Consider the following 26523-nt stretch of genomic DNA (forward strand, 5'->3'; position numbering starts at 1 on the left):
TCTTACCCCTCTCCAAGATAAGTGCACAGGAAGTAGGTAGATGGAAAGCATCATAACAGGAGCTACCTCTGAACGTAAGGATGAGGTTGCTGCCGAAGTGCTGATTTCCCCTAAAAGACCTGTCTTTATTCTGCGGTGCCTTGGAGACAACGGGCTGAGGGCTGTTGTTACTGCTGACCAGTGATAATGGCGTCAAATCTAATCAGCGGGAACTTACAGACCACACATCGCACCATCTCACAGGAGAGCCTGTTTGTGCAGGGCACTAAGCCTGGGGCCGGAGGACAAAGCGCGTGAGTTCATCTCTGCTTCCTGTCTACACTTGACTCGCTTCTGCGGGCTTCTGGGCCTGTGATTGACATGTACTTCACTTCACTCCTCATCAACTTAGAGAAGGCAGTGTGCCTGAGAGTCCCAGAAACCACAGGTCACTCCCCATATGATGAGGCCTGGATCAAGGCTGGTGGGCCCTGGGAAAACTGAAAAGGAAGCCTCATCTGTTTCTAGCTTAAAACGAGTCATTGAAAGGGTGAAATGTGCCCCTGGGCATGTGCCAGGAAATCTTGGGTCTTCACACCTGTTGCCTTGGTAGGTGCAGCCCAAAATAGGTGCAGCTGCTGTGCAGGCTCAAGCCACCCAGGGCAAAGGATTGACCACTTTTGGAAATGTATGTATCTCTTCCCACCCTCCTTCCCTCCCTGCTCTGAGGACTTAAGATATGGGCTTCTCCTCTTCCTCTCCTTCTGTCTCACTTTCCAAGGGATTTCTGCTCCTATTTCCCAGTTCTGGGCAACAGTAGGCACTTGGTAAATGACAGATGTGCGACAACACAGACCTGAAATGCCTACTTGCCAACCAAGCTTGTTGGGTGGAGGCTCTGGTTCCATCCTAGGTTCTCACAGGCAGCAACTCACAACCCTGTCCTCACCCCCAGACCTCCTCCCTGATACATGGGCCCCTGGGGCCTGTTGTTTGAGAAGCCAACAAAATGGAGTTCATGGTTAAGACTGTCTGAAAATTTGTAAGGAATCTCTGCATTGTATTGTCTCTTCCTTCCTGATATGGGAGTTGGAATAAAAAGGCAGGGAGTGGGGGTAGAGAGAATTGGTTTTTCCCAAAGGCAACATATGCTCCCCTCCATCCTATTTGACTTTCCCTACTAAGAACTGGATTTGGCATGGCCACTGTATGCCTGCCGTGTACAAAGCACCTTGCTTTGTACTTTGTGGCTAAAGCCATTTTTTTTTTTTATTTCTGTGAAATTGTCACCTGTCACCCTGTCTCAATTATCCACTGCACTAAGGGTTTTTGTTGTTGTTGTTGTTGCTTACATTCTGTTGTTTTGTTTTTCATTTTTACTTTACTTGGGTACTTATTTTCTGTTTACTGTACTTGGAGTTCAGGCTTCTCTTATTTGTCTTTGTACCATGGGTTTTTATCTAGACACTGGGAAGCCCTGGAAGATGGTAGTTCTCCATTTTCTTCACCTAAGCTGAATCTTCTCTTAGCAAGTCGCTGTTGGGATTGTCTGTGAAGGGAGTCCTAGGATTCTATCACTTGCTCACCTAAACCTCCCAGAAGCTTCTCCAAAAAAGGACCATGTCTTGGTTGTTAGACCATGCCCTAAAAAGGGGGCCCCTCCTTATCATAGACAGCATGGCCATCTTGAATAAAAATAGTCAGTGCCATCCGGGGCTGCTGGCTCCTGGTGGCCTGCAGCGGAGGATCAGGAGCCTGTGGAATGTCTCAGCATTTCTCGGGGTAACCAGATCACTGCTCAGATCCAGAAAGCACTCCCAGAGCCTCTCTGCCTCAGCTGTTTTTAGCAGCGGGATTAGTGGGAAGGGTGCAAATAGCCCTCTGTGTTCTGCAAGGCTCGCTCCTCCCAGAGTCTGAGGTACATTTGCTTTATTAAAACTCAGCTGTTGACATGATCCAAACATGGACAAATGAAAGGCTATCTTTACCAGCTGCCGGCGGCTGCAGGCCGCCCCATCTCCCCACATAAGGACATGTTACTCCTATTAGAAACTGCTTCCTTGGTTCCTTCAGAAGGGACCATCTGCCAATCATAAATCAAGCTTGTGTCCTCTCCAAATAAAAAAAAGTCTACCATCCCAGCTGGCAGCCCCTTTATACTTGACAGGGCCCTTTAAAAAGCCTATTCTTGAACATCTATTTCTTTTATAATTAAAAAAAATACAAAAGGTAATAAAAAATAGGAGAAATCTATAGCTCAGAGATTTGAGACTCAATAAAAACTCAGCCAGTCAGAAGTTTGCAGATCATATGAGGATTATGGAGAGAAAAATAAATCAATTCTTTACCCAGCTAGCAGGGAAAAAAAAATAAAAGAGAAAAGTGGGGTTTTATTCAAGGATTGGAAAGAAAAGCTGTCAGGGAGTCCCCTTCCTCTTCCTCACCCTGATCTAGGGCTCATGGGCAGAAGCATCACTGGATGTCACAAATGGGCTGAAGGTCACCATAGGCCGACACGATCCAGCGGTCTGTGTAAGATAGAGTCCCAAGGATAGGGAGCCACATGCTGGTGGGCAGCAGAAAAATTATGCTGCAGTGCCTGAAAGAGTGACCAGAAATAGTAATCTGTAAGGGGGGGGGAAGCACATGACTGGCTTCCTCAGCCCCTCCTCCTTGGGGGGATTCACCTGGGCTGCAGCTCCTGTAGACAGACTTTGCAGGGCAAAAGTGGTCTTAGAATCTAAAAACAGCTCTTCCATTTGACCTGGGGCGAGTTACCACATGTCTCTTCTTCTGTAGTAAGCAAGTATAACAAGGCCCAGCTCGTCACCGAGGAATCTTTATACGATGATGTGAGAACGTGCGCAGGGCACACTGTAAGAGGTCAGTAATAGTGGCTGAGTTCATCTCCGTCTCCCCTGCCAGAGATGGCAGCCCCTCTCAGACTCATACGGCATGGCTACTCCACATACTCCACATTCCGAAGGAGACTTCTATTCTCTCTCTCTCTCTCTCCCTCTCCCTCTCTCTCTCTCCCTCTCCCTCTCTCTCTCTCCCTCTCCCTCTCTCTCTCTCTCTCTCTCTCCCTCTCTCTCTCTCTCTCTCTGTCTCTCCCTCTCTTTTCTGTTCACTAACAGAGCTGGTGTCTTCAGTAACTGAGGGCTTCCTTTGCTTTGTTGGTTTATGAAATAAACAAACCGGCAAAAATTCATGATGATCCTAACTCTCAGAAAATGATTTTTTTTTCCTACTTATATCCTTTACAAAATCATCACCTAGCACCAGGGTAGCTTCCAGAACTGAACTGTGCTTTTGTGTGCAATGCCACACTTTGCTGGTATGTGGACGAGGCAGATCCCATAGCCTCAGGGACTATCAGGGGTGTGTGTGTGTGTGTGTGTGTCCATTCTGCATGAGACACTTCCTGGGTGAATTCTTAAGATCTGTCAGCACATTGACTCCAAGCAAAGCTTGCTCACTTTCTCATTCTTTTCACCTATAAATGTTGTAGTGTGGACTTGTTAAAAATAAGGACTGGGTCCAAAACAGAATCAGTGTCAGACTCTCTCCATAAGCATGAAAAGGAGTCGTTACTATTCAAGGTGTGCCTCTGCTTTAACACAGTTTCATACAAATCAGTCTTGAACCAGCAAGATGGCTCAGTGGGGAAAGGCATTTTCCACCGAGCCTGATGGCCTGAGTTTAGTTCCCAAGACCCACATAGTGGAAGAGAATTGATTTCCATAAATTGTCTTCTGACCTCCACATACATGCTTTGGACATACATACATACACACATACATACATATGTGCACACATATGTATACACACATACACACAGATTTTTTTAAAAAATAGAGCATGGTGTTAATTTTTAAAATCCATACAGAGCAATTGGTTTATAGGTTAAATATAACTTAATATATAGATTCCCTTACTATTCTGTGTTTTTATATGCAATGTATTTATTTTTTAAACCCTATTATTTGTTCAGTTGAGCTCCAATATTGTGGATTTATTGGTTGCAACTGACATCCCTGCATTGGACTGTGAGAAGTCCCATCTGGAGGCCTGATCAGACCAGGATGGCCTGTTGATCGGGGACTCTGGGCAAGCAATGGTGTGGATGCCCTCATCGGGGGAGGCAGAGAATGTCTGGCAACCTTCTCTTCACCTACTTGCGGTAGCCATTTATTCAGGGCTCCTACTTTGTGTGAAGACTGTGACGCCCCGGGTCTCCCATTCCCTCTGCAAACTCTACCCACAATACCTGGGAACAAGGCTTGCCCTGCCTTCTCCGTTACCACTTTCCACAGCTGGCACAGTGTAGGCAGCCTTCCTACCTTCTGAGAGGAGCCGAGAGACCATTGGTCTCCTGGCCCCACCTTAGGTCCGGCTGCGGGTCGGACTTTCCTCTCAGCAACAGCTGCCTCAGAAGGCATGCCACTGTTCAGCCATGCTGTTACCATGAAGTGTTGAAGACAAAGCAAAGCGACATGTTCTCAGAGACAAAATGACTGGGAATCTCCAAAAAGATAAGCCTGACCAGAACACAGCCTCTTCCTTCCATAGCCGGAAACCCTAAAAATGGTGCTGGCATGGTCCCGAGTATGGTCAAAGAAAAAAAAAAGACAAAAACAAAACAAAACTGGGACTTTACTTCCCATCTAAGTCAAACAAGGCCATCCCAGAACCCTCTAGCCCTCAGTAAGGAGAGGGACTTGACGACCCTTTCTGCTGAGTGCCCTCGTGGGATCCTCCTTGTTGAGCTGATTTCCTATAGGGGATTCTGTGTCCCTGACTAATCAGCATGGAGGTTATGCTGACTTTCCCCATGTTTGTCCTCTTCATCTGGGTGATGTGTTTGTTTATTCAGCTCTGAAATAAGTCAGATTGCATACAGGATTGCAGGACTTATTGGGGAGATACAGACTGAATTCTTTTTCTCTCATTATTTTTTTAAATACTTGTTTGGTTGTTTGTTTACAGCAGCTGAAGGATGAATGCTCAAAGCCCCATGTGCATGTGATGAAGGCTCCACCACTGAGGTCCAGCCCTAGCCTCTGGACTCCCAAGAGGACCAGACATTGCGGCATTCAGTCATATTTTCCACGGAGCCCAACCATTATTTGCTGGATTTGAGATATGTTTCCTCTTAAAATGTGCAGGAGAGGATCCTACCCAGTTCGAAACCCAACCTTTGTGTCTCTCTCATATGATATGAATAGATGTCTTCCCTAATACTTCTCTTCCCCACCCTCACTGAGACAATGCTTAATCTAGAAGTATTTACAAATTTTTTCATCTCCAATTTAAACCGAAAGCCAACACACACACACACACACACACACACACACACACACACACACACACACACACACCATTTCCATGTGGGGAAAGGGGGAACGTACAAGACAAAACAACCCAACTTGAAAACAAAGCCAATTTTATTGCATGGGGGAAAGAGTCACGTGATAATTAAGTACACTTGTCAGGAGCCATGAAAACATACATTTTGCATATCTTCTGCCCTGAATCAGGAGGGCGCACTTACTCCTCGCTGTCATGGACCACCATCTAGAGAGAATGCGGATGCCCTCAGTCAAAGCAGGCAACAGAGACACTCCCTCAGCCCCTTCTCCCGCAAGCATTAAGGAGTTGTTAGTATATTTCCGTGGGATGCAGGGAATTTGGAGGTCCTTTGGGAGGATGCCTGGTGGCCCACAGGAAGTCGTCCGGCCCCATCTCCTGAGAAATTGGTCCCCAGAGAAATCAAGGCCCCTCTGGGAGCAGCCAAGGGTCTGTGGGTACAGTAACCACAGGCACCTTCAGCCACCTCTAGAGGGTGCTCCTGAACAGCCTCTCTCATACCAGCAGAGGGCGCAGAAGAGAGAACTCAGCGCATTGGCGTGCCTTACAGCAGACACATACATGAAGTTTGGGGGCGGGGAGGGGGGCTCCGCTCAGCTTGAGAGTCTCCGGCTGGGAAGTAGAGGAGCCCCTACAGCATCCTCTAGCTCAGGAGGGTCAGCTTGCTTACCCGGCTAGAGGTGAAGTCCCGGGTCTTAGCCCGCAGCTTATTGACTTGCGATTCGGCGATATCCGCGCGTTCCTCGGCCTCCTCCAGCTCATGCTGAGCTTTCCGGAACTTGGTGAGATGAGCATTGGCTTGTTCGTCCTAAAGGCAAAGAGCCCCGCAGCGGAAATCAGCACGCCCCTCTCCGGGACTCCGGGTGGGAAGCGGGCCTCTCCACACACACGCGTGACTTACAGCCTCCTCAGCCTGCCTCTTGTAGGACTTGACTTTCACTTGAAGTTTATCCACCAGATCCTGCAGTCTCAGCACATTCTTCCTGTCCTCCTCACTCTGTAAGTGGGAACACAGGGGTGTCACTAATAAGGGCAGCGTTACTGTACCGGGACCGAGGCAGTCTGGGGGCGTAAAAGTGTCCCATCCTATTCCAGGCCTTGAGTGGCATTTGCACCTTGGAGAGAAAGCTCGCGTTAGGTGTTTTTTCCACCTACCTGGTACGTGAGCTCCTTGACGCGACGCTCATACTTCCTCAAGCCCTTCACAGATTCTGTGTTCCTCTTCTGCTCCCCTTCCAGCTCAAACTCCAGCTCTCTGATCTGGGGGGAGGTTTGGGGCGGTATTCTAGAGCTGTGCCCTGAATGGGGTAGCCTAGCAGGCCGAGTTTGGCTGGGGATCCCCCTGCAAGTACCCTGGTCTCCAGTTTCTGGATCTGCTTCTTGCCGCCCTTCAGCGCCAGCTGCTCGGCCTCATCCAGGCGATGCTGCAGGTCCTTCACCGTCTGCTCCATGTTCTTCTTCATCCGCTCCAAGTGGGCGCTGGTGTCCTGCTCCTTCTTCAGCTCCTCCGCCATCATGGCGGCCTGAAAGGCAAAGTGAGCAGGCAAGGCTCAAAGACCTCGCAGCTGTTCAGAGGCATCCAGGGGTGAGTAGACAGCATGCTTTACAGAAAGGACAATGGGTAAGACCATGAGGGAGCACGCTTCCCACGCTGGAGCAGGACAAGAGCTACATCTGGGCTATGAAATATGAAAAATAAACTCTGCAGGACTGAGAGAGAAGCAGTGTCCGGAAACTGGCCTCAGGGGCTTGCCTGAACCCCAGAAGTTTTTTGGTCTTTGGGGTTTGGTTTTTTGTTTTGTTTTGTTTTGGTCCGTCACCAAAACAGAATTGAGGAATTGAGGTGATATTCCCCACAAAGGCAGCAGGTGGCGCTGTTGGAGCCACAGAGCCAGAAAGCCTGGAGGCCCAGGAAGGATAGGATAGCACCCTCAGAGGGCCTTATTTCCGGATGCCGAAGAGAACACACCTCTCTAGAGGCAGAAGGAAAAAAAAAAAGGTAGTATAATCCTACGTCGCCTTCCCGCTGTCTGCCAGCTTTTAGCAATACAGGAGGGAACAGGTGAGTTTGAGGGGAGATAGGAATGGTCTGGGGTCAGCGTGTACATCGCGAGGGTCCTGAGAGGGTAGACGTCTACCGGGCACAGCTAGGGCTAGGGGGAAGAAGGGCTTTCAGGAGACACCATATCAGCAGCCGCAGGGGGGAGGAAGCAGGAGCCTCACGTCAGTGATGGCCTTTTTGGCCTTTTCCTCCGCATTCCGTGCGTCCCTGCTGGCATCCTCCACCTCGCTCTGGAGCTGGGTGAGGTCCGTCTCCAGCTTCTTCTTGGTGTGGATGAGGCTGGTGTTCTGGGGAGGAGGAGGAATTGTCATCCGGTGTGTCTGCGGGGGACCCCCACACCCCGTGCTCCCCACACGCTGCCGTGCTCCGGCCCTAACCTGCGTGTGCAGCAGCTGCACCCTCTCGTTGGAATCCAGCAGCTCCTGCTCCGCCAGCTTCCGGGCCCTCTCCGTCTGCTCCAGCGTGGCCCGCAGCTCCTCCACCTCTGCCTGCAGCAGGTTGGCTCTGCGCTCCACGATGGCCAGCTGCTCCTTCAGGTCCTCCTGGCCCCGGAGAGCATCATCCAGGTGCAGCTGGGTGTCCTAGGCAGAAGACAGGGTGTCTGAAGCCGAGCGCCAAGGAACACACGCCTTGCTCAGTCTCCTCACATCTGGACACTGGAGACGACCTCCCGCCCCAGGGAGTCCTTCCACCTTCAGCTGTCCCTGGACACTGCGGAGGTGCTTGAGGGTCTCTGCGGCCTGTCGGTTGGCGTGGCTCAGCTGGATCTCGATCTCGTTGAGGTCTCCCTCCATTTTCTTCTTGAGCCGAATGGCCTCGTTCCTGCTCCGCACCTCAGCGTCCAGGGCACCCTGCATGGTCTCCACCGTCCTCTGGTAGTTCCTCTTCAGCTGCTCAATCTCTTCATCCTTCTCGGCGATCTTCCTGTCAATCTCTGACTTCACCTGGGTCAGTTCGAGCTGGATTCGGAGGATCTTGGCTTCTTCATGCTCAAGAGTTGCCTTTAAAAGGCAGAACCGAAAATGAACTGCTTTTTTTTGCACAGCTATAGAGCTGACCACCACCTTGGCAGAAAAGCTCCATTGAGATATTCCTAGGTCACATTTTATAATCATCAAAACTACCTTTAAGTAAAATCTCTAACTTCCCTTCAGTGCAAAAGTAAGACATTTTATTGTTATTCATTTATGATTGTGCACTCAAACACAAAAAGTATTTACGCTCTTCTATTTGTTAAGAGCAGGAAGCACTTTACAGCAATTTTAACTTCAGCCAGGTAAGGCCTATTTTTACATAATTCTAACTTAAGGTAACTCATGGGCATTATCTCACAGCCTCATGGTGTTGTACTGCACCAAGAAGTACGACTTTCCTCTCAGGCCCACAGCATCGCCTCTGTACTGGCTTCTTCCTCCCCACTCCCTCCCGCTCACCTCTGCTTCCTCCAGTGCCATCTGGATATCAGCCTTCTCCAGTTCCATCTGCTTTCTGGATTTCTCTAGCTCGTGGATGCTCTTACCATTCTCAGCAATTTGCTCCGTGAGATCCGCTATCTCTTCTGCAATGAAACAAGGTCCCGTTGCATTTGGGCATCTCTGCCCAGGTTTCCTGGGAATGCGAGGCACCCACTCAGCGCCTTTCGCTAGCTCTCTATAACTCCAAAGACCCCTGCTTCCAGGAGATGTGAGACTCAAAACAGTGTAGAGACTCAAAAAAACAGCTTGTCAACAGTGAACAGTGCATCCATGAACCTGTGCGGAGGAGCCTAATCACAGAGTCTCCTCCATCCTCACACACTGGCCATGGCAGGTGTGGAAAGGAGATTCCCACAGTCCTCAGACTGTTTGGAACTGCTTACGTTCTAAGTTCTTATTCTCCCGCTTCACGGTTTCAAGTTGATCCAAGGCTTCCTCATAGGCGTTTTTCAGTTTGAACAGCTCAGTGCTCAGGGACCGGGACTCCTTGAGAGCTGCCTCCAGCTCAGCCTGGCTCTCCTCACACTTGGTCTTCCACTCGGCTAACACCTGCAACAACATGGTGGCGAGGCTCTGTCAGCGAGCTCTCCACCAAGCTCGTAAAGAATGTCACCATTGAGGAGACTAGGCTCAGAGCTAGGGCGCTCAGCTCTCTGCCCGCTCTAGATTACCAAATGAGCTAAGGTTTCATCCCATTTGCCTAATCAGAATAATCAGTATCTACTATTATGTCCAAAGAGCAAATGAATTCTGAGAGAAGAAATTAGCTAGACATAGTTACTTTCCCTAATACCAAAATAAGGGGGGGTGGGGGCTTGGTTCAAATCACGTTTGTCTGTCAGAGGGAGGGGGGGTCTACGTTTGAGTCTCACATCAGCCACCTGAAGATACAGGTAGTATGGGCAGATGGGAAAGAGTGTGGCCTTAACAGTACTGTGGAAACCGGTTCACTGCGACTAACAATCACGTGACTAGGCTTGTGCCCTATCCCATTCCCAGTCTATGTCACAGATGGAGAAACACCACGCTAGTGAATTTCAGGGACTTTTCTAAGGCCACAGTGCTAGAGAAGGGCAGAGCAGGGAGCCGATCTCTTCCCCCACCCCTATCTACCCCCACCCCTACGCCATGGAGTCCAGCCAACACGGAGCTTCCCCGCACCTTGTCAAAGTTCCTCTGCTTCTTGTCCAGAGCAGCAGCCAGGGAGTTGGCTCTTTCTACATCCACCATCAGGTCCTCCACTTCTCCTTGCAGCCTCTGCTTGGTCTTTTCCAAGGAAGCACATTTTGCATTCACAGCTTCGACCTGTTCCTCCGACTCCTGAAGACGCTGGGCGAGTTTTTTCCTTTGAGAAAATGAGAAGGAAACAGACTCCGTGAAGTTTCAATCTTCTTGAGCACCACTGTTCATCAAGCTGGAGTCTGTAATCCCAATGGCTCACACGCCTCCCTCTATACATAAACCCCAAGAGAATCCCCCATGTGCTCAATGGCCTGTCTCAGGTCTAACCAGGGTCAAAGTTGGTGTGTTAAGGAGCTTTGCCAATGCTATGTTTAAAGACACTCGTGGATGGGGAAATCTCAGATTCATTAGATTCATCCCCAGGGCCCTCTGAAGCCAATGTGCTGAGCTGTGAGATCACTCAAGGGTTCTGGTTAGAGTCACATACTTGGCCTCCTCCAGCTCCTCCGTGCGCTGGATGGCATCCGTCTCGTATTTCGTCCTCCACTGGGCCACCTCGCTGTTGGCCTTGGACAGCGCCCTCTGCAGCTCGGCTTTGCCTTCCTGCTCCTCCTCGTACTGTTCCCGCAGCAGGTCACAGTCATGGCGGGAGGACTGCAGGGCGTGGGCCAGCGCGTTCTTGGCCTGAAAAGAAAATCAAAAGGCACTCCAGTGGATTGGGGCTGTGTGTACCAGACAAGCCACATACGTCCTGCTGTCATCACCAGCTGCATGAAATCACGTTTGCTTTTATTTTGCACGTGTCATTTGAAGATGAGATCAGAAATCATCCCTGAGGGCAGGTACCTTGCTCTCTTCCTCCAGCTGCCTCTTGAGCTCCTCTATCTGCTGAGTAAAGGCTTGCTTGCTCCTGGAAAGCTGAGACACTATGCTTTCCTTTTCTTCCAGTTGACGACTCAGCTCACCTGTGTCAGGAAGGAAACAGCTCATTCATGCATTGGTTCATTTACTTACCAAGTGTAAGACATTGTGCCAGTGGGGAGGGGGATAGTAATGAAGGTGAGACCTCCCCACCTGAGAGGCTATGGGTGTGTCCATGAAAAGGAATTGACACCCTAATAAAGTACTGCTGTCAACAACAGGAAGCCCAGCATGAGCTCTGCCAGTGAAAGCTAAGAGGAGCACTGTGACTTTGAACATCGCCAAGGTTGCCTCTCCACTCCCAGCACACCTCCCCAGCTGCTGCTGATTCCAGCGGTGTCATTAAGGAAAGCACTTAGGGCTTCACCTGTCTAGAAAGGTGAAGTTATACTGTTGGGTGAGTATGGTCAGCTGGGGTGTACACAGGAGTCAGAAAGGAAAGGTGGGCAGGAAATAGAGAGGGTAGGCTGTTCCTGCTTCTGTCCAGGTTTTGTCATATGAAAGTTTATTTACTCATGGAAGTTTGATCATCTGCTTGATTCCTGTTTTCACTAGACTCAGTGGTCTCCTCCGGGATGTTTGGGACAGCCTCTTTCGGGTGTTACTTCCTTTTACTTTTCCCTGAAGATGTGTTTTTAGAAATCCTCCCTCATGGGGTGTGGTGGTGGAGACCTTTAATACTAGGGCTGGGAAGGCAGAGGCAGGCAAGTTCCAGGCCAGCCTGGTCTACACAGGGAGTTCCAGGCCAGCCAAGGTCTTTAAAACAGAGCAAAGCAAAGCAAAGCAGAACATTCTCTCCCGCAAATGGTGCTGCCTGTGGTAAAGAGAGCCTTCTGGCATCCCTGTGCAAGGCTCACCCGCCTCCGTCTGCAGCCGGGACTTCTGCGTGGTCAACTCGCTCAGGGTCCTCTGAGTCTCCTCGTTTTTGCCCCTGGCCTCACTTAACTGGTCCTCCAGAGTTCGGCATATCTTCTCCAGATTGGCCTGCAGATTGGAAGGGGAAGGGGGGAGGGGTCTGTAGGCGTCCTTAGCTTGACCCACGACAGGTGTCCCCCTCCGGGTCCGCCCAGCCAGCGCCTCACCTTGGATTTGGACACGCTCTCCACACTGCTGGCGAGGTCGTCGATCTCCAGCTTGAACTCGCTCTTCTCCTTCTCCAGCTTCTGCTTGACCCGCTGCAGGTTGTCGATCTGCTCCGCCAGCTCCGCGGTGCTGTCGGCGTGCTTCTTCCGCAGAGTGGCCACGGTGGCCTCGTGCTGCAGAGTGGCCTCCTCCAGGTCCCTGCGCAGCTTCAGGAACTCGGCCTCACGCTTCTTGTTCAGTTCAATCTGGGTCGAGGTGACGCCTCCCGCCTCCTCCAACCGCTCGCTCAGCTCCTCCAGCTCGCGGGCGTAGTCGCTGCGCTGCTTCTCTGTCTTGGCCCGTGTGGCCCTCTCTGCCTCTATCTCTTCCTCCAGCTCCTCGATGCGAGCCTGTAGAGGGCAGGCGGATCCGCAAGAGACTCTGAGGGTCACCACAACTAACACAGCATCCGAGCAGGTGCCAGCCACCCGCAAAGGCATGAAGACACCGCCTTTCACCTAAATGGCGGCATATTACTCAACTACAAAAAGAACGAAGCCCTCCCATTGGCAGCAAAATGGAGCATGCCAGACACCGGAAAAAAACAAAACAGGGCACGTTTTCATGTGAGGAATTGGTTTAAGTCAATCTGAGCATGAAACAGTGATTACTAAAGGTTAGGAAGGTGGGGAAAGTGGCTGAGAAGAGAGTTGGGCCAGTGAGCACTGTATGTATGAGATGAACTAGCACACAGAAGCTCATTAATATATACAGTTAGTTGATGACCATGATGACGATAGAGAAGATGAGGCTCTGCTCCCACCAGATGAATCTCCTCATGGTGTTCCGCCAGAGAAACACAAATGCTGCTGATTTTCCTCCAGATGAACCTTTCCCTGCACCAACATGGTCACTACCCTCCACGCATTTTGTTGCAAGTTTGGGGGGCGTGATCATCACTGCCACCACTGCTGTGTCAGCTTGGCAGGGTGAGCTCTCCCATGAGGCTGGCAGCCACACCATCCTACCCCACCTGCTCTCCACGGCTCCCAGCAGACACCACAGAAGTGGGACCCACGTGAGCAAGCAGGAGCTGAAAGCCTCCTACCTGTAGCTCTTTGATTTTCTTCTGAAGCTGCAGGCTCAGCGTCTGCTCATCTTCCACTTTGCTTTGCAGCTGGCTATATTCAAAGTCCTTCCTACGGCAGGACATAGAGGAGGTGTGAGGACAGGATCCCCAGCCACTTCCAGAACGGAAGCTGCTGGAAGGGAGAGGGGGCTATACTTCTTGAGCCTCTCGTCCAGCTGTTGCTTGTCATTCTCCAGATCCAATATGGACTCTTGGGCGAGCTTCAGATCCCCCTCCAGCTTCCTTTTATTCCTCTCCAGGTCCACGCGCAGCTTCTTTTCTTGTTCTAGGGAGCTCTCCAGCTGCGAAAAGCCATCATTTGCCCTTTAGGATCAAATGATTTCCAGTGGGATAACCCCACCCCTGCCCCTGCCCAGGGCTCTTCCGCCCTGAAGGGTCAAGACTCCTGAGACAAACACCCGGTGCTCACATCATCCACTTGCTGCTCCAGCTTGCTCTTGAGCTTGCTTAGGGAATTGACCTTGTCTTCCTCAGCCTGGAGGTCGTCCAGGGTCTGCTGGTGGGCCTCCTGGAGGGCCTTCTTCTCCCTTGTCAGCTTGGCAATCGTTTCATCCAGCCCTGCCAGTTCTTCGGTAAGGTTTTTTACCTAAAAGAAGCCGCAGCAGTTGGAAAAGGCAGCAGAGCTTGGTTAGCAATGAGTGCATCGAGCTGGAGAGAAACCACAAGAAGAGTGAGCACCTTGTTCTCTGTGGCATGCTTCTCCTTCTCGACCTTGGCCAGTGTCAGCTCAAGGTCATCGATGTCTTTCTTCAGCTCTGAACACTCGTCCTCCAGCTTCCTCTTCTTGGCCGTCAGCTCCGCATTGATCTCCTCCTCGTCCTCTGCCCTCTCTGTCACCTCTTTGATTTTGGCTTCCAGCTGGAATTTGGCTTTGATCAGCTGGTCACATCGTTCCTCAGCATCCAACAAATTTTCACTCTCCTTTGAAAAGAAATCACAGTTCCCTTTGAGGAGCAAAGGTTTGAGACACTGCCATCCTATTTTATGAAGTCCTCTATGAAACCCTCCAACTAAAATCCAGCACCCATGCATGCCCCAACCTCATTAACCCAGTCTCCTAAAATCATAGTCAAATCTAGGCTATGGAAAAGCAAGATTCCTGAAGACGTACGGCCTGTACTTGAAGTTGCAGGTCATTCTTCTCTTGAACCAGAGTGACCAGCTTTTCCTCCAGCTCCTTCCTTTTGGCCTCTGACTTGGCGAGCTCATCTTTGGTTTTCTGGAATTCCTCCTTCATGGTGGCCATCTCCTTCTCCGTCTCCGCGCTCTTCAGCAGGGGCTTGATCTTGAAGAAGAGCTTCATCCAGGGCCAGTGCTTGACGTTCATGAAGGCACGGATGTTGTACTGGATGCAGAAGATGGACTCTCTAAAAACAAATCATGGACCAGCAAGATGGCTCAGCAGGTAAAGTTGCCTGAAGCCCAACCTGACAACCTGATTTTGATTGCTAGGCCTCACATGGTGGAGGCAAGAACTGACTCCTGCAAGTTGTTCTCTGGCCCCTACAAGTGTGCCCTGGCACACATGCCCACAAACAGAAACACAATAGATAGATAGATGATTGATAGATGATATAGATAGATAGATAGATAGATAGATAGATAGATAGATAGATAGATATAATTTTTTAAAATCAGCCAGGTGGTGTAGCACACCCCTTTAATTCCAGCACTTGGAAGGCAGAGGCAGGCAGATCTCTGAGTTTGAGGCCAGCCTAGTCTACAGAGTGAATTTCAGAACAGCACAGGGCTGCACAGAAAAACTCTGTCTCAAGAAACAAACAAACAAACAAACAGCATTGCTCATTTCTACAAGGCATTCTCTCTTCCTCCTTCCACCTTCTCCCAAAAGTTCATGCTTGAACAAACACCCCACTCAACCTCCTCTGCATCATCTTCTGGAATTCCACACGCATGAGAAACCCTCTGCACACGGCTTGCGTCCGAGTGATCAGCTTGGCCAAGCGGTCATCCCGCATCTCCTCCAGAGTTCCCAGCAAGCCCGCCTTAAAGAACACCTTCAGAGGGATGGGTAAGAAGAATGAGACACGTGGTTCATTGTGTTAAGAGAGCACTAACAGCATGAGGCAGAATTGAAGTGTTACCTTTGTGTGTCCAAATTTGTACTGTGTGTGGTCGATGTCAATGGAGGCCAAGAGCTTCTCGCAAGCTTTCTTGCTGTCAATGAACTGGCCCTCTGGGATGGCACTGGCATTCAGCACTCGGTATCTGCCATTGTGCACACAGAAATGACTAGGCTGTTGGCAAAGACCAGTGACCACAGGCCTCTCTTCCTACTGATGATCAGAAAGCTTCAATCCCAGGAAGTAATGAAACCTGCCAGTTTCCAGATCTATCACATCACTAGATAGCCTCCTGGAATCCAGGCCTTGGGACTTTTGGGCCAGGGCTTTCTTTCCCTCCCCTGAGGTAGGTAATTTTGCATAGGAGACCAAACACAACTGCCCTTTTGAAATGGGTCTTTTTGTATGATATTTCTTCCCTCAAATTCCAGCCCTTTTCTACAGCAAAGGACAAACAGAGCATTTTGACCACGTACCTCTGTTTAAAGTCGCCATACAGGATCCTGTTGGGGAATCCCTTCCGGCAGATGCGGATGCCTTCCAGCACCCCATTACACCTGAGCTGGTGCAGGACCAGGCTGTGTTCCATGGCCCCTGAGAACACAGGCAGGACACCCGAGCTTCACCCGGAAGCCCCCAAAGACTGAGCAGCACCCCTCAGGGCTGGGTGGTCTCTCACCTGGGGTCTTGGTTTCGTTGGGGATTATACAGCGCACAAAGTGAGGGTGGGTGGTTCTTAAATTGGACATCAGTTTATTCAGGTTTTCCTAAGAGAAAGAAGATTTCATGTGGTGGCCTGCCGTAAACTCCCACAGAGACAAATACATACGTGGTGGTGAAAACTAAACTACATGACTTCAAGTTAAGGATTGTGACATTAACTCTGTCCTTGAGTAGCCCCAAAGTCAGACATATAGACAACTGGCACAATTCACACCCCCTACCTTGCATATCTAAAATATAAAAAGCTCTGAAACCTGAAAATTTTCTCTTTTATAAATCTGAATTTGAGTACCAATCTAACACACAAATAGAACATTCCATCTTATTATGCTACAGAACAGCAATATTCTTCAAACATCATGTAAAATCACCTTCACCCTTCTTGTATAAGGAGTATATGAAACATGGATTTTGTGATTATGGGTCACCTACTTGAGAAATCTCATTATGTATATGGATTAGTCAAAAAGAGAAAATCCAAAGTCTGATGCTTGTCCCAAGCACAGAGGAATGTGACCTGTCTCAGTCATCTTTCTCCTAGGTTGCAAGACGGTCACCAAACTACAAAGTGGTTCCCAGAATTAACAGAGAAAATGTGTCTGACCCTGCCGGTGGCCTGGGACACTACTGCAGGTGCCCTGGAGGCAACTAGATCATTGGAACTGAGAATTCACTGCCCCAGCCAGCCAATAAATCCTGACCCCCCATTTGTTAAGCCTCAGCTGTATATAGTCAGACTGACAATTGATCTCACTCAGCAACACCCATCAGACTTGAGGAATACTATTGCCCTTGAATAAGTCAAGGATAGGGCCTTAACATTTCTTGTTTTGCTGTGACTCTGGCTAACTGTGAGCAGTTTAATGCACATCTGTCCTACCCTGAAAAGTGCAGACACCGTCTGGAAGGAAGAGCCTTTCTTCTTAGCGACTTTCTTCTTCCCACTGTCAGCTGCAAGACACCAATGGGGCCAGACACTGTGAGTGGACCTACCATATCTTTCATGTGCTGTGGGGAAAAGAGATGGTCATGTGATGACAAAGCCCCGCCCCCGTGTCTGGACTCTGCTAGTTACCATCTGTTGTGGCAAAGGTGGCGTAGAGATGTGCCAGCAGTCTGTTGGAGGACTTCTGGTACAGGCCCACCACGGTCTCGTTCAGGGGGTCCTTGTTCTTCTCCAGCCAACCCGAGACACTGTAATCCACGGTGCCCGCATAGTGCACCAGGGAGAAGTGGGCCTCGGCCTTGCCCTTGACCACCTTGGGCTTCTGGAAGTTGTTGGACTTCCCCAGGTGCTGGTCATACAGCTTGTTCTTGAAGGAGGTGTCTGTTGCCTTGGGGAACATGCACTCCTCTTCCAGGATGGAGAAGATGCCCATCGGCTGGATGGAAGATGAGGCAAAGGCAGCTGAGTGAGCAAGAGCAGCAGAGTGCACGGGAAGGGGGCCCAGAGCAGACGAAGTAGGCTACCTTCTCGATGAGCTCGATGCAGGCGGCCAGGTCCATCCCGAAGTCGATGAAGGTCCACTCGATGCCCTCCTTCTTGTACTCCTCCTGCTCCAGCACGAACATGTGGTGGTTGAAGAACTGCTGCAGCTTCTCGTTGGTGAAGTTGATGCACAGCTGCTCCAGGCTGTTATACTGACACCAAAAACATAAGGTTCTCGTGAAAAACTAGACCTCTTTCAAAACGAAAGGCCGTCGGCATGCCTCCTCGTGGATCGGGCCCCACCTGCAGCCAGTCCTGAGTCTTCTACCTAGATGGCCCTCCTGCCTCTGGGCACCTCTTGGGCACTGATTGTGTGGTTATGCTTCTGCATGTCCGGCAGGCTTCTGTTTTGTTTCTCAGCTAAGCTGCAAGCTTCCCTTCTTCCTACCTGCATGGCTGCTATCTGGTGAACACTGAACACGCATTTGCTTCTAACTCAGAACCGGTCAGATAATTATATCAGCTGGCACATGACTGGCAGGATTGGATCGGGTCCTCCATTTCTCTGGTCCTCCGTTGGGTTTCCCTTAGTTTTATCTGTTAGGTGATAGCTTTTAAAATTCCCACTTGAAGGAAGTCTACAGCCCTGTGTGTGTCTGTATGCATGTGTGTATTCACATGTGCACAAATATGTGCGGGTGCGCGTGCATGTGTGTGTGAGTGCCTGCAGAGGCCAGGAGACAACACTGTGTGTCATTGCTCAAGCTACGTCCACCACCCATCTCTTACAGGCTTGGAAATCTCTTGAGTACCTGCATCTCCACTGCTGAGAACACGCCACCTTGCCAAGCTCTTTTGTTTTTTTAATGCAAGTATTCTTGACACCATAATCACTACCTTCAAGGCAACTACTTTACTGGCTAAACCATCTCCCCAGCCTCTTCAACTGTCTTAAAAAAAAAAAAAATGCTTTCCTTATATGCTATTTCTTTCCTACCGGACTCACTCTCTCTATCCTTTCCTATAAGAAAACCATCTTGGTGCCCCTTTTTAGGGTTGTAAAAAAAAAAAAAACTCCCACACAAATATATAAGAAAACATAAATCTTATAAACCTCAAAAATTTCAAAGCCCGCGATGTCCAAAACCCCAATGAAATGTTGCCTCGGAAGCTTGGTGTCCAGCTGCTGGTTGATACGAGTGACCATCCACAGGAAGAGCTTTTCATAAACAGACTTGGAGAGAGCATTTACAGCATGGTGAACCTGCCAGAGGAGAGGCCAGCAAATTAGTAAGAAGGCAGCGGCCACCGGGCGCTAGGTCCCTCCCAGACCCGAGACAGTGCCTTACCTGGTCCACAGTTTGGCCTTTTGTAACGTACTCATTCCCCACTTTCACTCTGGGAAAGCATAAGGCTTTGAGGAGGTCAGAAGAGTTCAGGCCCATCAAGTAGGCTGTTTTGTCGGCCACTGGTCGGAAAGGAAAGATTGCATTCAGTGGGGGACAAGGGAGGCCGCGTCTCAACTTGGCATTTTCATGTTCCCCACACCTTAAATGTCCTCATGGAGCCAGTGACACCACACCATCCAGAGCATGTGGTGGACTTCATGATTAGCAGCATTGGGGTCCAGGAAGCCCTGGCCATTTCACATTGCATCCAGAATAAGACCTCTCTAGGAATTCAGCACAAGTGAATGGAAGGGCCAGAGAGATGGCTCAGCAGGTAGAGGCACAGGGTACCACACCTCACAACTGAGTTTGATCCCAGGGACTCATATGGTAGAAAGGAGAAAACTGGCTCTTGAAAGTTGTGCTCTGACTTTCACACAGGAGCTGCAGAATGCTTACACACACACACACACACACACACACACACGAATAAACTAGTGGTTTTTTAAGTGAGTGGCGACGGTTCCTTATATTCGTTGCAGGTCCGGAAAAGGTACATCCGCCCCTTCAGAGGGGAAGAAAGATTAATCATTTTCAAAAGAGGATGGCCCCAGGGGAATGACCTGTCTTGGCTCTGTAGCCTGCTGTGGTGACATTGTACCTTCAGTGCCATCTGGCTCAGCTTGTTCCTCTCGCTGCTTCTGCTTGAACTTCATGTTCCCATAATGCATCACGGCCCCTGTCAGCTTATAAAGTCCAGATTTCTCCTCTGGGGTGAAGCCCAGGATGTCAATGGCACTCTGCAATGGGGAGAACAGTTTATCTGTCCACTGCCCTCACCATGGGGAGGCTTTCCCACCTTCCAACTGTCCTTACGTCTGTAGCCAATAGCTCCTCAGCATCGTCGATGCTGGCCACCAGGATTTCACCCTGGCTGATAAATGGGTAGTCATAAGGGTTGGTTGTAATCAGCAGCAACTCTGAAATGATGAATGTTGTTGGAGTCCACACACGTGTAATGAAAATCCCACCAGGCAGAATTGTGCTCTTAAACTCTGGCCAGAGGCTTCAACCACTGGGGTCAAAATTTAAATGCAGAAGCGGATTCTCTAAACCAGCGGGTCTCACCCTTTGAGGCTGTATATCAGATATCCTGCATATCATATATTTACATTACAGTTTCTAACAGTAGCAAATTCACAGTCATAAAACAGTAAAAAAAAAAAATTATGGTTGGGGCTCATCACATGAATGGTCACAGCATTTGGAAGGCTAAGTGAAAACCGCTGATCTAGGGGGAACTCTGCAGTCTCCCATGCCATGTGAGTTGAGAGCCTTACAGAAAAACCTTTCTGTGTTTTTGCTTTGCAAATGAATGTTGCCAGTGTAGGCTGGGGACAGAGAATAAGAAAAACTGGATGAATGTGTGCCAGGACAGGAGCCCAGGCTGGGAAAACAGAGGTTGTTTGGGACAGCCTTTTCTGAAGTTGGTTGAAAACTGGCAGCCTGTTGGCAAGCTGGAGCCCCAGAAGACTTAGCTGCTACAGACAGGAAGTAAAGAAGGCAGTGAGCACAAAGACCTCTATCCACTACAAATCTGGGGCACGATGACCCTCCCTGACTGGATTTGTGCTAACCTCATGTGAGCTGAGGTTGGTTCCTGTGTTGAAACACAAGGGGGAGCTCGAGGACCATTAACTAGTCAAAGTACCACAGAACTGATCATGATAAAATTTTGCCCTACCGCAGCTCACAGGGTCAGATTTCTCCAATTGGAATAGTGAGGCTGGGAGATGGCTCCGCAGGTAAAGTGCTTGCTATGTGAGCCTAAGGACTGGAGTTCGAATCCCCAAAACTCATTTGGAAGCCAGGTGGGTGTGGGATCTGCCTGTAGTCCCCAGGAGGCAGAGACAGGGCTCTGAGCAGCATTCTGGCTCCAGGCTTGAGAGCCCTTGGCCTGCTAGACAAGAGTGAGTAAAACCGAGGAAGACACCCACCAGGCAGTCTCCTCAGGCCTCCATATGCTCACGTCTGCAACTACAACCTGCAGGCACACATATACCTCTGCACGCATACTCACACAAATACTATATGATTTTAAAAAATGGGTACAGAGGCTGCGCAAAGAGCCATATCCCATGGCTGATTTAAATCTTGCACTGGGTGTAGAGTCACCTACAGGTGCAACTCCTTCACAGGTGCAAGTCAGCCCAAAGGGTGATTGACTTCGTCCCCTCCACCCCCGCCACCCCACCCCCACCCTACCCTATCAACTCACCGATCAGCTCCGGCTTCTTGTTGGAAAGAATCTGGTAGAAGATGTGGTAGCTTCTCTCAGCCTTCAGCTGGAAGGTGACCCGGGACTTCTCCAGCAGATCTGGAACAGAAGCACAGGCCTGTCAGGGTTCACACCGCGCCTCGTGGCTCAGAGACCTCGCCCATACCACTGAGCATACGTACAAGTTTCAATATCTGCAGAGGCCAGCTTCCCAGTGGTGCCGAAGTGGATGCGGATGAACTTGCCCTGCGTTAAGGGAGAGGGAGACCAGGTCCTTCCATGACTAAGAAACTTCTAGATTCCTGAGCACTGCCCATAGGAGCCTTTCCCTGGGTAGTCTTCCCTCCTTTCCCTTCCCCTTCTTCCATTTGGTGTGTCTTCCTCTTCCTGGGCTCCCCCATATCTCATTAATGAAATAACTTCCTATTACGCTCAAGGGAAATATCCTTCCTATTACGCTCAAGGGAAAACCCAAAGTCTTCCTCACGACTGATGCCCCATTCATGATGGGTCTCTTCTCCCTCTTCTGCCTTCCCACTTGCCACATGGATCCTCTGCAGGAGTGCTCCCCACACCCTTCCCATCCCGAGGAACATGTAGCTACTCTTCCCCTTAGTGATATGTAAGTGGTATATAAGCCTTTGTGTCTGGTTTTGAGTGAAATGTTTCAGCAAATCTTCTACTATGTTTGGTCCATCAGTAGAGGCTGAGAAACTGTTTTGAGACTTTTGGACCTGGAAAAAAAAATGTTGTCTCTCTGGAGAATCTGCACTTGGTGCTACATGGGAGCTTGCGGCTGCACCAACCTCTGGTCCTAAGACAGTCCTGGCAAACCTGGAGTTCTTACTTTTGGTTATAGCTAGCCATAATCAAAAGGGACTGAGATTTGTGTGGGTTCTCATGGGCAGTGAGAGCAAAATAATTTTGGTAGTCGGAACATTTCCCAGCCCCAGTTAACCTTCTCTAATGTTTGAATAAAATGAGCAGGTGAGCTAGCAGGGTGTCAGTCTTTTCCAAGAAGGCTGGACCCCTCTGCTCTTTCAAAATACAAATGCCTGGCACTTTGGTGATCTTCTCTCTCTACTGTGACATCTAAGACCAATATCAAACGATATCCCCTCATCCACTTTCTCACCCAGCAGCTTCTGGCTCGTGTACCCCCAGAAAGCTCTTACCAGCCAACCCTGTCTGTTTGGGACCTGGTCCCCACTTTCTCAACTACAGCCTTGGGTGTTTGAACTGTGCACACGTGGCCCGTGTATTTGCTTCTTTCACTGTCTCTTCCCACTGCACTGTAAGTTGCCCAAGCTCAGGCCCTCGGACTGTCCAGCAGGCCAATGAGCCAAGCCAATCACACTCAAAGGCAGACTCACAAAGCGGGAGGAGTTGTCATTCCTCACGGTCTTGGCGTTCCCAAAGGCCTCCAGCAGGGGGTTGGCGCTGATGATTTGATCTTCCAGAGTACCCTAAGCAAAGAAATCCAGAAAGGAAGAAAAATCATGTTTGTAAGCCACAAGATCCTCATTAAAAACAAAACAAAACAAAACAAAAACACCTGTCACCTGCTCTGCTTGTCCTGCCTGCCTGGCCTCCTGGCTGCACCGGCAAAGCCAGGCCTGATGTCCCTGACTTGACAAGCTAAAGGCCGACCACATCAGCAGCGTTCCCTCCTCGAAACACTTGGCGCCTCTCTCACGCTTGTCAGCAACTGGCTCTCGAGAGGACATGCCTTCCTTTGATCCTCCCGTTAGGCTGCTTGTGCTCTTCTCATACCCTGGCACTACACCCGGTCACTATGGCCCAGCGCTCCTGAGCTGCTATCTGTGAGGTCACCCTGAAGGAACAAGCTTGCTGACTTGCCCCCAGAGTCATCCACCCTCTTAGAAAGTCTTGAGTCTCCATCTGCTAAGAAATCACAGAATCTGGACCCATGGCCAACCACACACCAAGCTCAAGCTCTTGCACCCTAGCCCACTCACTTCCTCGCTCCCTTCCCCACCTTCATCTTGGAGTCCTTCTTCTTGGCAAGGTCACCAGTGGCTGCAATTGTTGCAAAGTACTGGATGACCCGCTTGGTGTTCACAGTCTTCCCGGCCCCGGATTCTCCGCTGTTTAGAAGAGTGGAAGGACAAAGAAAGTAGCCCTGTTCATAAGGCAGTATCCAAAGATGTCTCCAGGTGCTCCTCAGCACATCTGGCACACACAGCAAATGAATACGAGTGGCCACCCAGAGGGGCAGAGGACCTGGGCCACTGCCTTGGTTGATCCACTCGTGGGTACTACCAGTTTTTGGAGGCTTCTTCACCCACCCATCCCTAACCTGTCTTTCCACTGTGGGCTTTGCTCCAAGCACTGTCTAAAGAACAGAGCTGAGGGGTTCTGTCCTTGGCCCCAGCTGTGAAACCTCATGAAGTGGAGATACTCACGTGATCAGGATGGACTGGTTTTCACGATCTGTGAGGAAGAAAACAGAGCTGATGGCTATGTCTGAAGAGGTTCTTACCTGTCGCACAAGCACCAGGATTCAACTGTTCCTTTCCTTTTCCCTCTATTTAATTACCATCTTATTTTTGTTTCTCTGCTTAATCATGGCTTTTGTCCTGAAAAAGAGGCTCAAAGGAGCCAAGCCTTTGATGAAAAGTGAGGCTTCTCATGCTCTGACACTGAACCAGCTAAGATGGTCAGTTTTTGCTTCTGATCCATGATGTTCTTTCTTAGGGTCTAAGCAGTGCTTACGTTAAATGCAAACTCCTAAAGCCTCTTTTCCTCTGTGCTCTTCCTTCTCTAGGGCCTCTCACCAGAGTGGTCCTGAGCCTGTCTAGTGTCTACTTCCCATCCCCGTACTTTCTCCTGGAAAACATACCCGTCAGCATGAACTGGTAGGCGTTGTCAGAGATGGAGAAGATGTGGGGCGGGGCTTCCTGGCGCTTTTTGCCTCGGTAGCCATCCACCACCTCAGGGTTGTACACTGGCAGCCACTTGTAAGGGTTGACAGTGACACAGAAGAGGCCTGAATAGGTCTATGGAAGGAAAAAAATAGGTACATACTACATTCATTCATATATACATATATGTACCATGGATATATAATATATATATGTGTGTGTGTGTGTTGCCTTTATTATTATCCCAGGCTTTTCTGATAACTAATAAAGAAGTAATTATTTCTATTGATAGATGAAGCAATTGAAATTCTAAGAGGAAAGTAGCCAGCTCTCCTGCAGCTAGGACATTGCTGATCCCATGGTGACCTCAGCTTTCTTGCTCTTTGGGAATCCTCCCTACCTTCACTCCTCCCTAACTTCCCTCCTCCCCACCTTCCTTCCTCCATCCCTCCTCTTCCTATCCCATCCATCTCTTGTTTTCCATCTTTCTGGTCATTCAGTTCCCTACTTCAGCTCTTCTCTTTGGACCAGGCAAACAGGCGTCTTTCAAAGCATGCCCCAACCCCCCAATATCTGATGCGGCAGGGGAGCCTGCTGGTGGGTTGCCACTGACATAGATCATCCAGGACGTGTAGCGCTCCTTGAGGTTGTACAGCACAGCGGGCTCGTTCAGGTGAGTCAGCATGGCCATGTCCTCGATCTTGTCGAACTTGGGGGGGTTCATGGCATATACGTCCTCTGGTTTAACCACCAGGGTCTGAAAGGGAAGAGTCATGAGGTTTATCCAATGGGGGTGCCCTGGGAGAGACTGCAATCCAGGGGAGCAGAAGAAATGCCTGGAGAATAGTGAGGGAGAGCAGGGTTACCATGACTTGCTGTGGCAGTGAAACATGTGGTCTTCCCACCACTAAGGACTTCTCTCTCTCTCTCTCTCTCTCTCTCTCTCTCTCTCTCTCTCTCTCTCTCTTTCTGTCATAGGCTTGGGTTTGAGGGATGGTGGCAGATGTAATGAAAGGGGACTTAGGAGGACTAAGTGGGAGCCCGTGACACAGAACGGGAGCCAAAGGAAGCTGTTTGGCTGTGGTCATTGGCTGTCTCTGTTCTACCTGCTTACAGCAAAGGGTGTGTTTGCACAGGCCTGACCAGGGACAACAGAGAACGAGACAAGAGGCACTGTATCCCTGGGCTGGTGCCCTGTAGAAGCAGTTGTCTATGCCTGAGAAACACCCCCACCCCCACCCCAGCTGCTTTATCCTGTTTCCTTTACCACCTTCCCTGCTCTTAGAGAAAAGCCACTGGCCCATCCTTCCCTTTCTGCAGCATCCCCAGAGCTCTAGATTTCCTCCACCAAGCCCTGGGGCTTTCCTCTATGGAGGGCCTTTGGCCCTGTGGATGGGGCGGCCTGCACTGCCCTCCTTTATCTTTAGGAGTGGCTCTGGAAATAGCCAGTCTCTGCACAGTGCAGGCCACAAAGCGTCCATTTTCCCTGCCTCCCTCAAGCTACCTGGGGCCGTGGGCACTGCTGTTCCCTCTCAGGCATGTTCTCCCTAGACAGTGTGATAGTCCTACACCAAGTCTAGCTTCTGCCTCCTATTGCCCTTTTCCTCCCTGCTCCACTGAATGGCTCCATTTTCTTTGTCTCTTCTCTATCCCAGTATCAGCTTCTGCCTCCATCACACCCACCCTGACCCACGTGGTGATTGAATGCAGGACATCGTGAGTGCTGGGCCAGTGCTCTGTCATTAAGCCACAAGCAGAGCCCTTTTGTTTTCTTCCTTGTAACATTTCCAGATTCTCAGTTTTCTAAAGTCTCAAATTCCTCTCTTCCTTTCACAGAATAGAGTGGATTCAGTTGTCCATCCATGTCCAGATACAGAGAGCCTGGTTCTTGATGCTGACCTTGTGACCCTCGAGCATCCCTGAATACATCACCCTTCCTTCCTTGGTTAGATGACCACTGACAGAACTGGGGGAACTTAGAAAAGGGAGGTGTTTCAAAGGCACACACAAACACACACACACAAACTCACCACGGTAAGATAGCTCTGGCCCAGAACAATGCGAACAGTGATAAAAGACATCCAAAAACTAAGTGCTTTGGTCAGCCACCAGGGGTCCCATCTCCCATCCTGCTTTCCCAGCAGAAAATCAAAAGCCTCTGCTTCTCCCAATGTCTGGGATGCCTGCTGCTATTTCAGATGCTGAATACCAGACCCAGGCTCTGGCTCCGGAAGTGGGTGAAGCAGGGGTAGATGCTTGTGCAAACAATGTGAGGAGCTGGGGCCAGTAGGGGAAAGAGAGAGACACACAGAGAGAGAGAGAATGCCTTACCCTGTTGTCTTCCGTCTCCACAGTGACTTTTCCATCCTGGCTGCTCTTAATTTTCCCCTTGGCATATTCTTCCTTTGAGTCAACCACAAAGCAGTAGGTTTTGGCATCGAAGGGCTGGTTCTGAGCCTCGATCCTCTCCTTTTCCGACTTGCGGAGGAAAGGGGCGGCTATGCCAAACACTTCCATCTCAGTGTCGCTACTCAT

General features: G+C 49.9%; 1 protein-coding gene across 1 annotated transcript; it reads right to left on the reverse strand.

The window, feature by feature from the left end:
• Positions 1-5435: 5435 nt before the first annotated feature.
• LOC110552776 (myosin-3) lies at positions 5436-26523 on the reverse strand. The gene is made up of 39 exons (XM_060363479.1): positions 26320-26523; positions 24602-24745; positions 23967-24123; positions 23530-23557; positions 23103-23211; positions 22477-22569; positions 21286-21349; positions 21104-21202; positions 19702-19805; positions 19487-19625; positions 18787-18905; positions 18552-18701; positions 17479-17649; positions 17084-17390; positions 16889-16959; positions 15965-16052; positions 15762-15879; positions 15307-15430; positions 15083-15219; positions 14313-14568; positions 13880-14122; positions 13611-13787; positions 13337-13482; positions 13160-13250; positions 12072-12461; positions 11847-11973; positions 10915-11033; positions 10556-10752; positions 10048-10231; positions 9270-9435; positions 8845-8969; positions 8104-8412; positions 7789-7992; positions 7573-7698; positions 6702-6872; positions 6505-6609; positions 6251-6346; positions 6020-6157; positions 5436-5556 (listed from the first exon to the last, which is right to left on the reverse strand). The coding sequence occupies exons 1-39, from the start codon at positions 26521-26523 to the stop codon at positions 5530-5532; spliced, it is 5823 nt and encodes a 1940-aa protein (XP_060219462.1). The 3' UTR covers positions 5436-5529.

The sequence above is a fragment of the Meriones unguiculatus genome, chromosome 11 (genome assembly GCF_030254825.1).
Source record: "Meriones unguiculatus strain TT.TT164.6M chromosome 11, Bangor_MerUng_6.1, whole genome shotgun sequence".
In the NCBI taxonomy this organism is placed as follows: domain Eukaryota; kingdom Metazoa; phylum Chordata; class Mammalia; order Rodentia; family Muridae; genus Meriones; species Meriones unguiculatus.

Excerpts from the sequence above, each read along its gene's own strand:
- LOC110552776 (XM_060363479.1), bottom strand. The coding sequence starts at position 26,523 with ATGAGTAGCGACACTGAGATGGAAGTGTTTGGCATAGCCGCCCCTTTC. Across the intron at positions 11,974-12,071 it reads AGAGCGTGTCCAAATCCAAG|GCCAATCTGGAGAAGATATG; the intron begins GTGAGGCGCTGG and ends TCCAATCTGCAG. Across the intron at positions 6,873-7,572 it reads CCAAAAAGGCCATCACTGAC|GCCGCCATGATGGCGGAGGA; the intron begins GTGAGGCTCCTG and ends TTTGCCTTTCAG.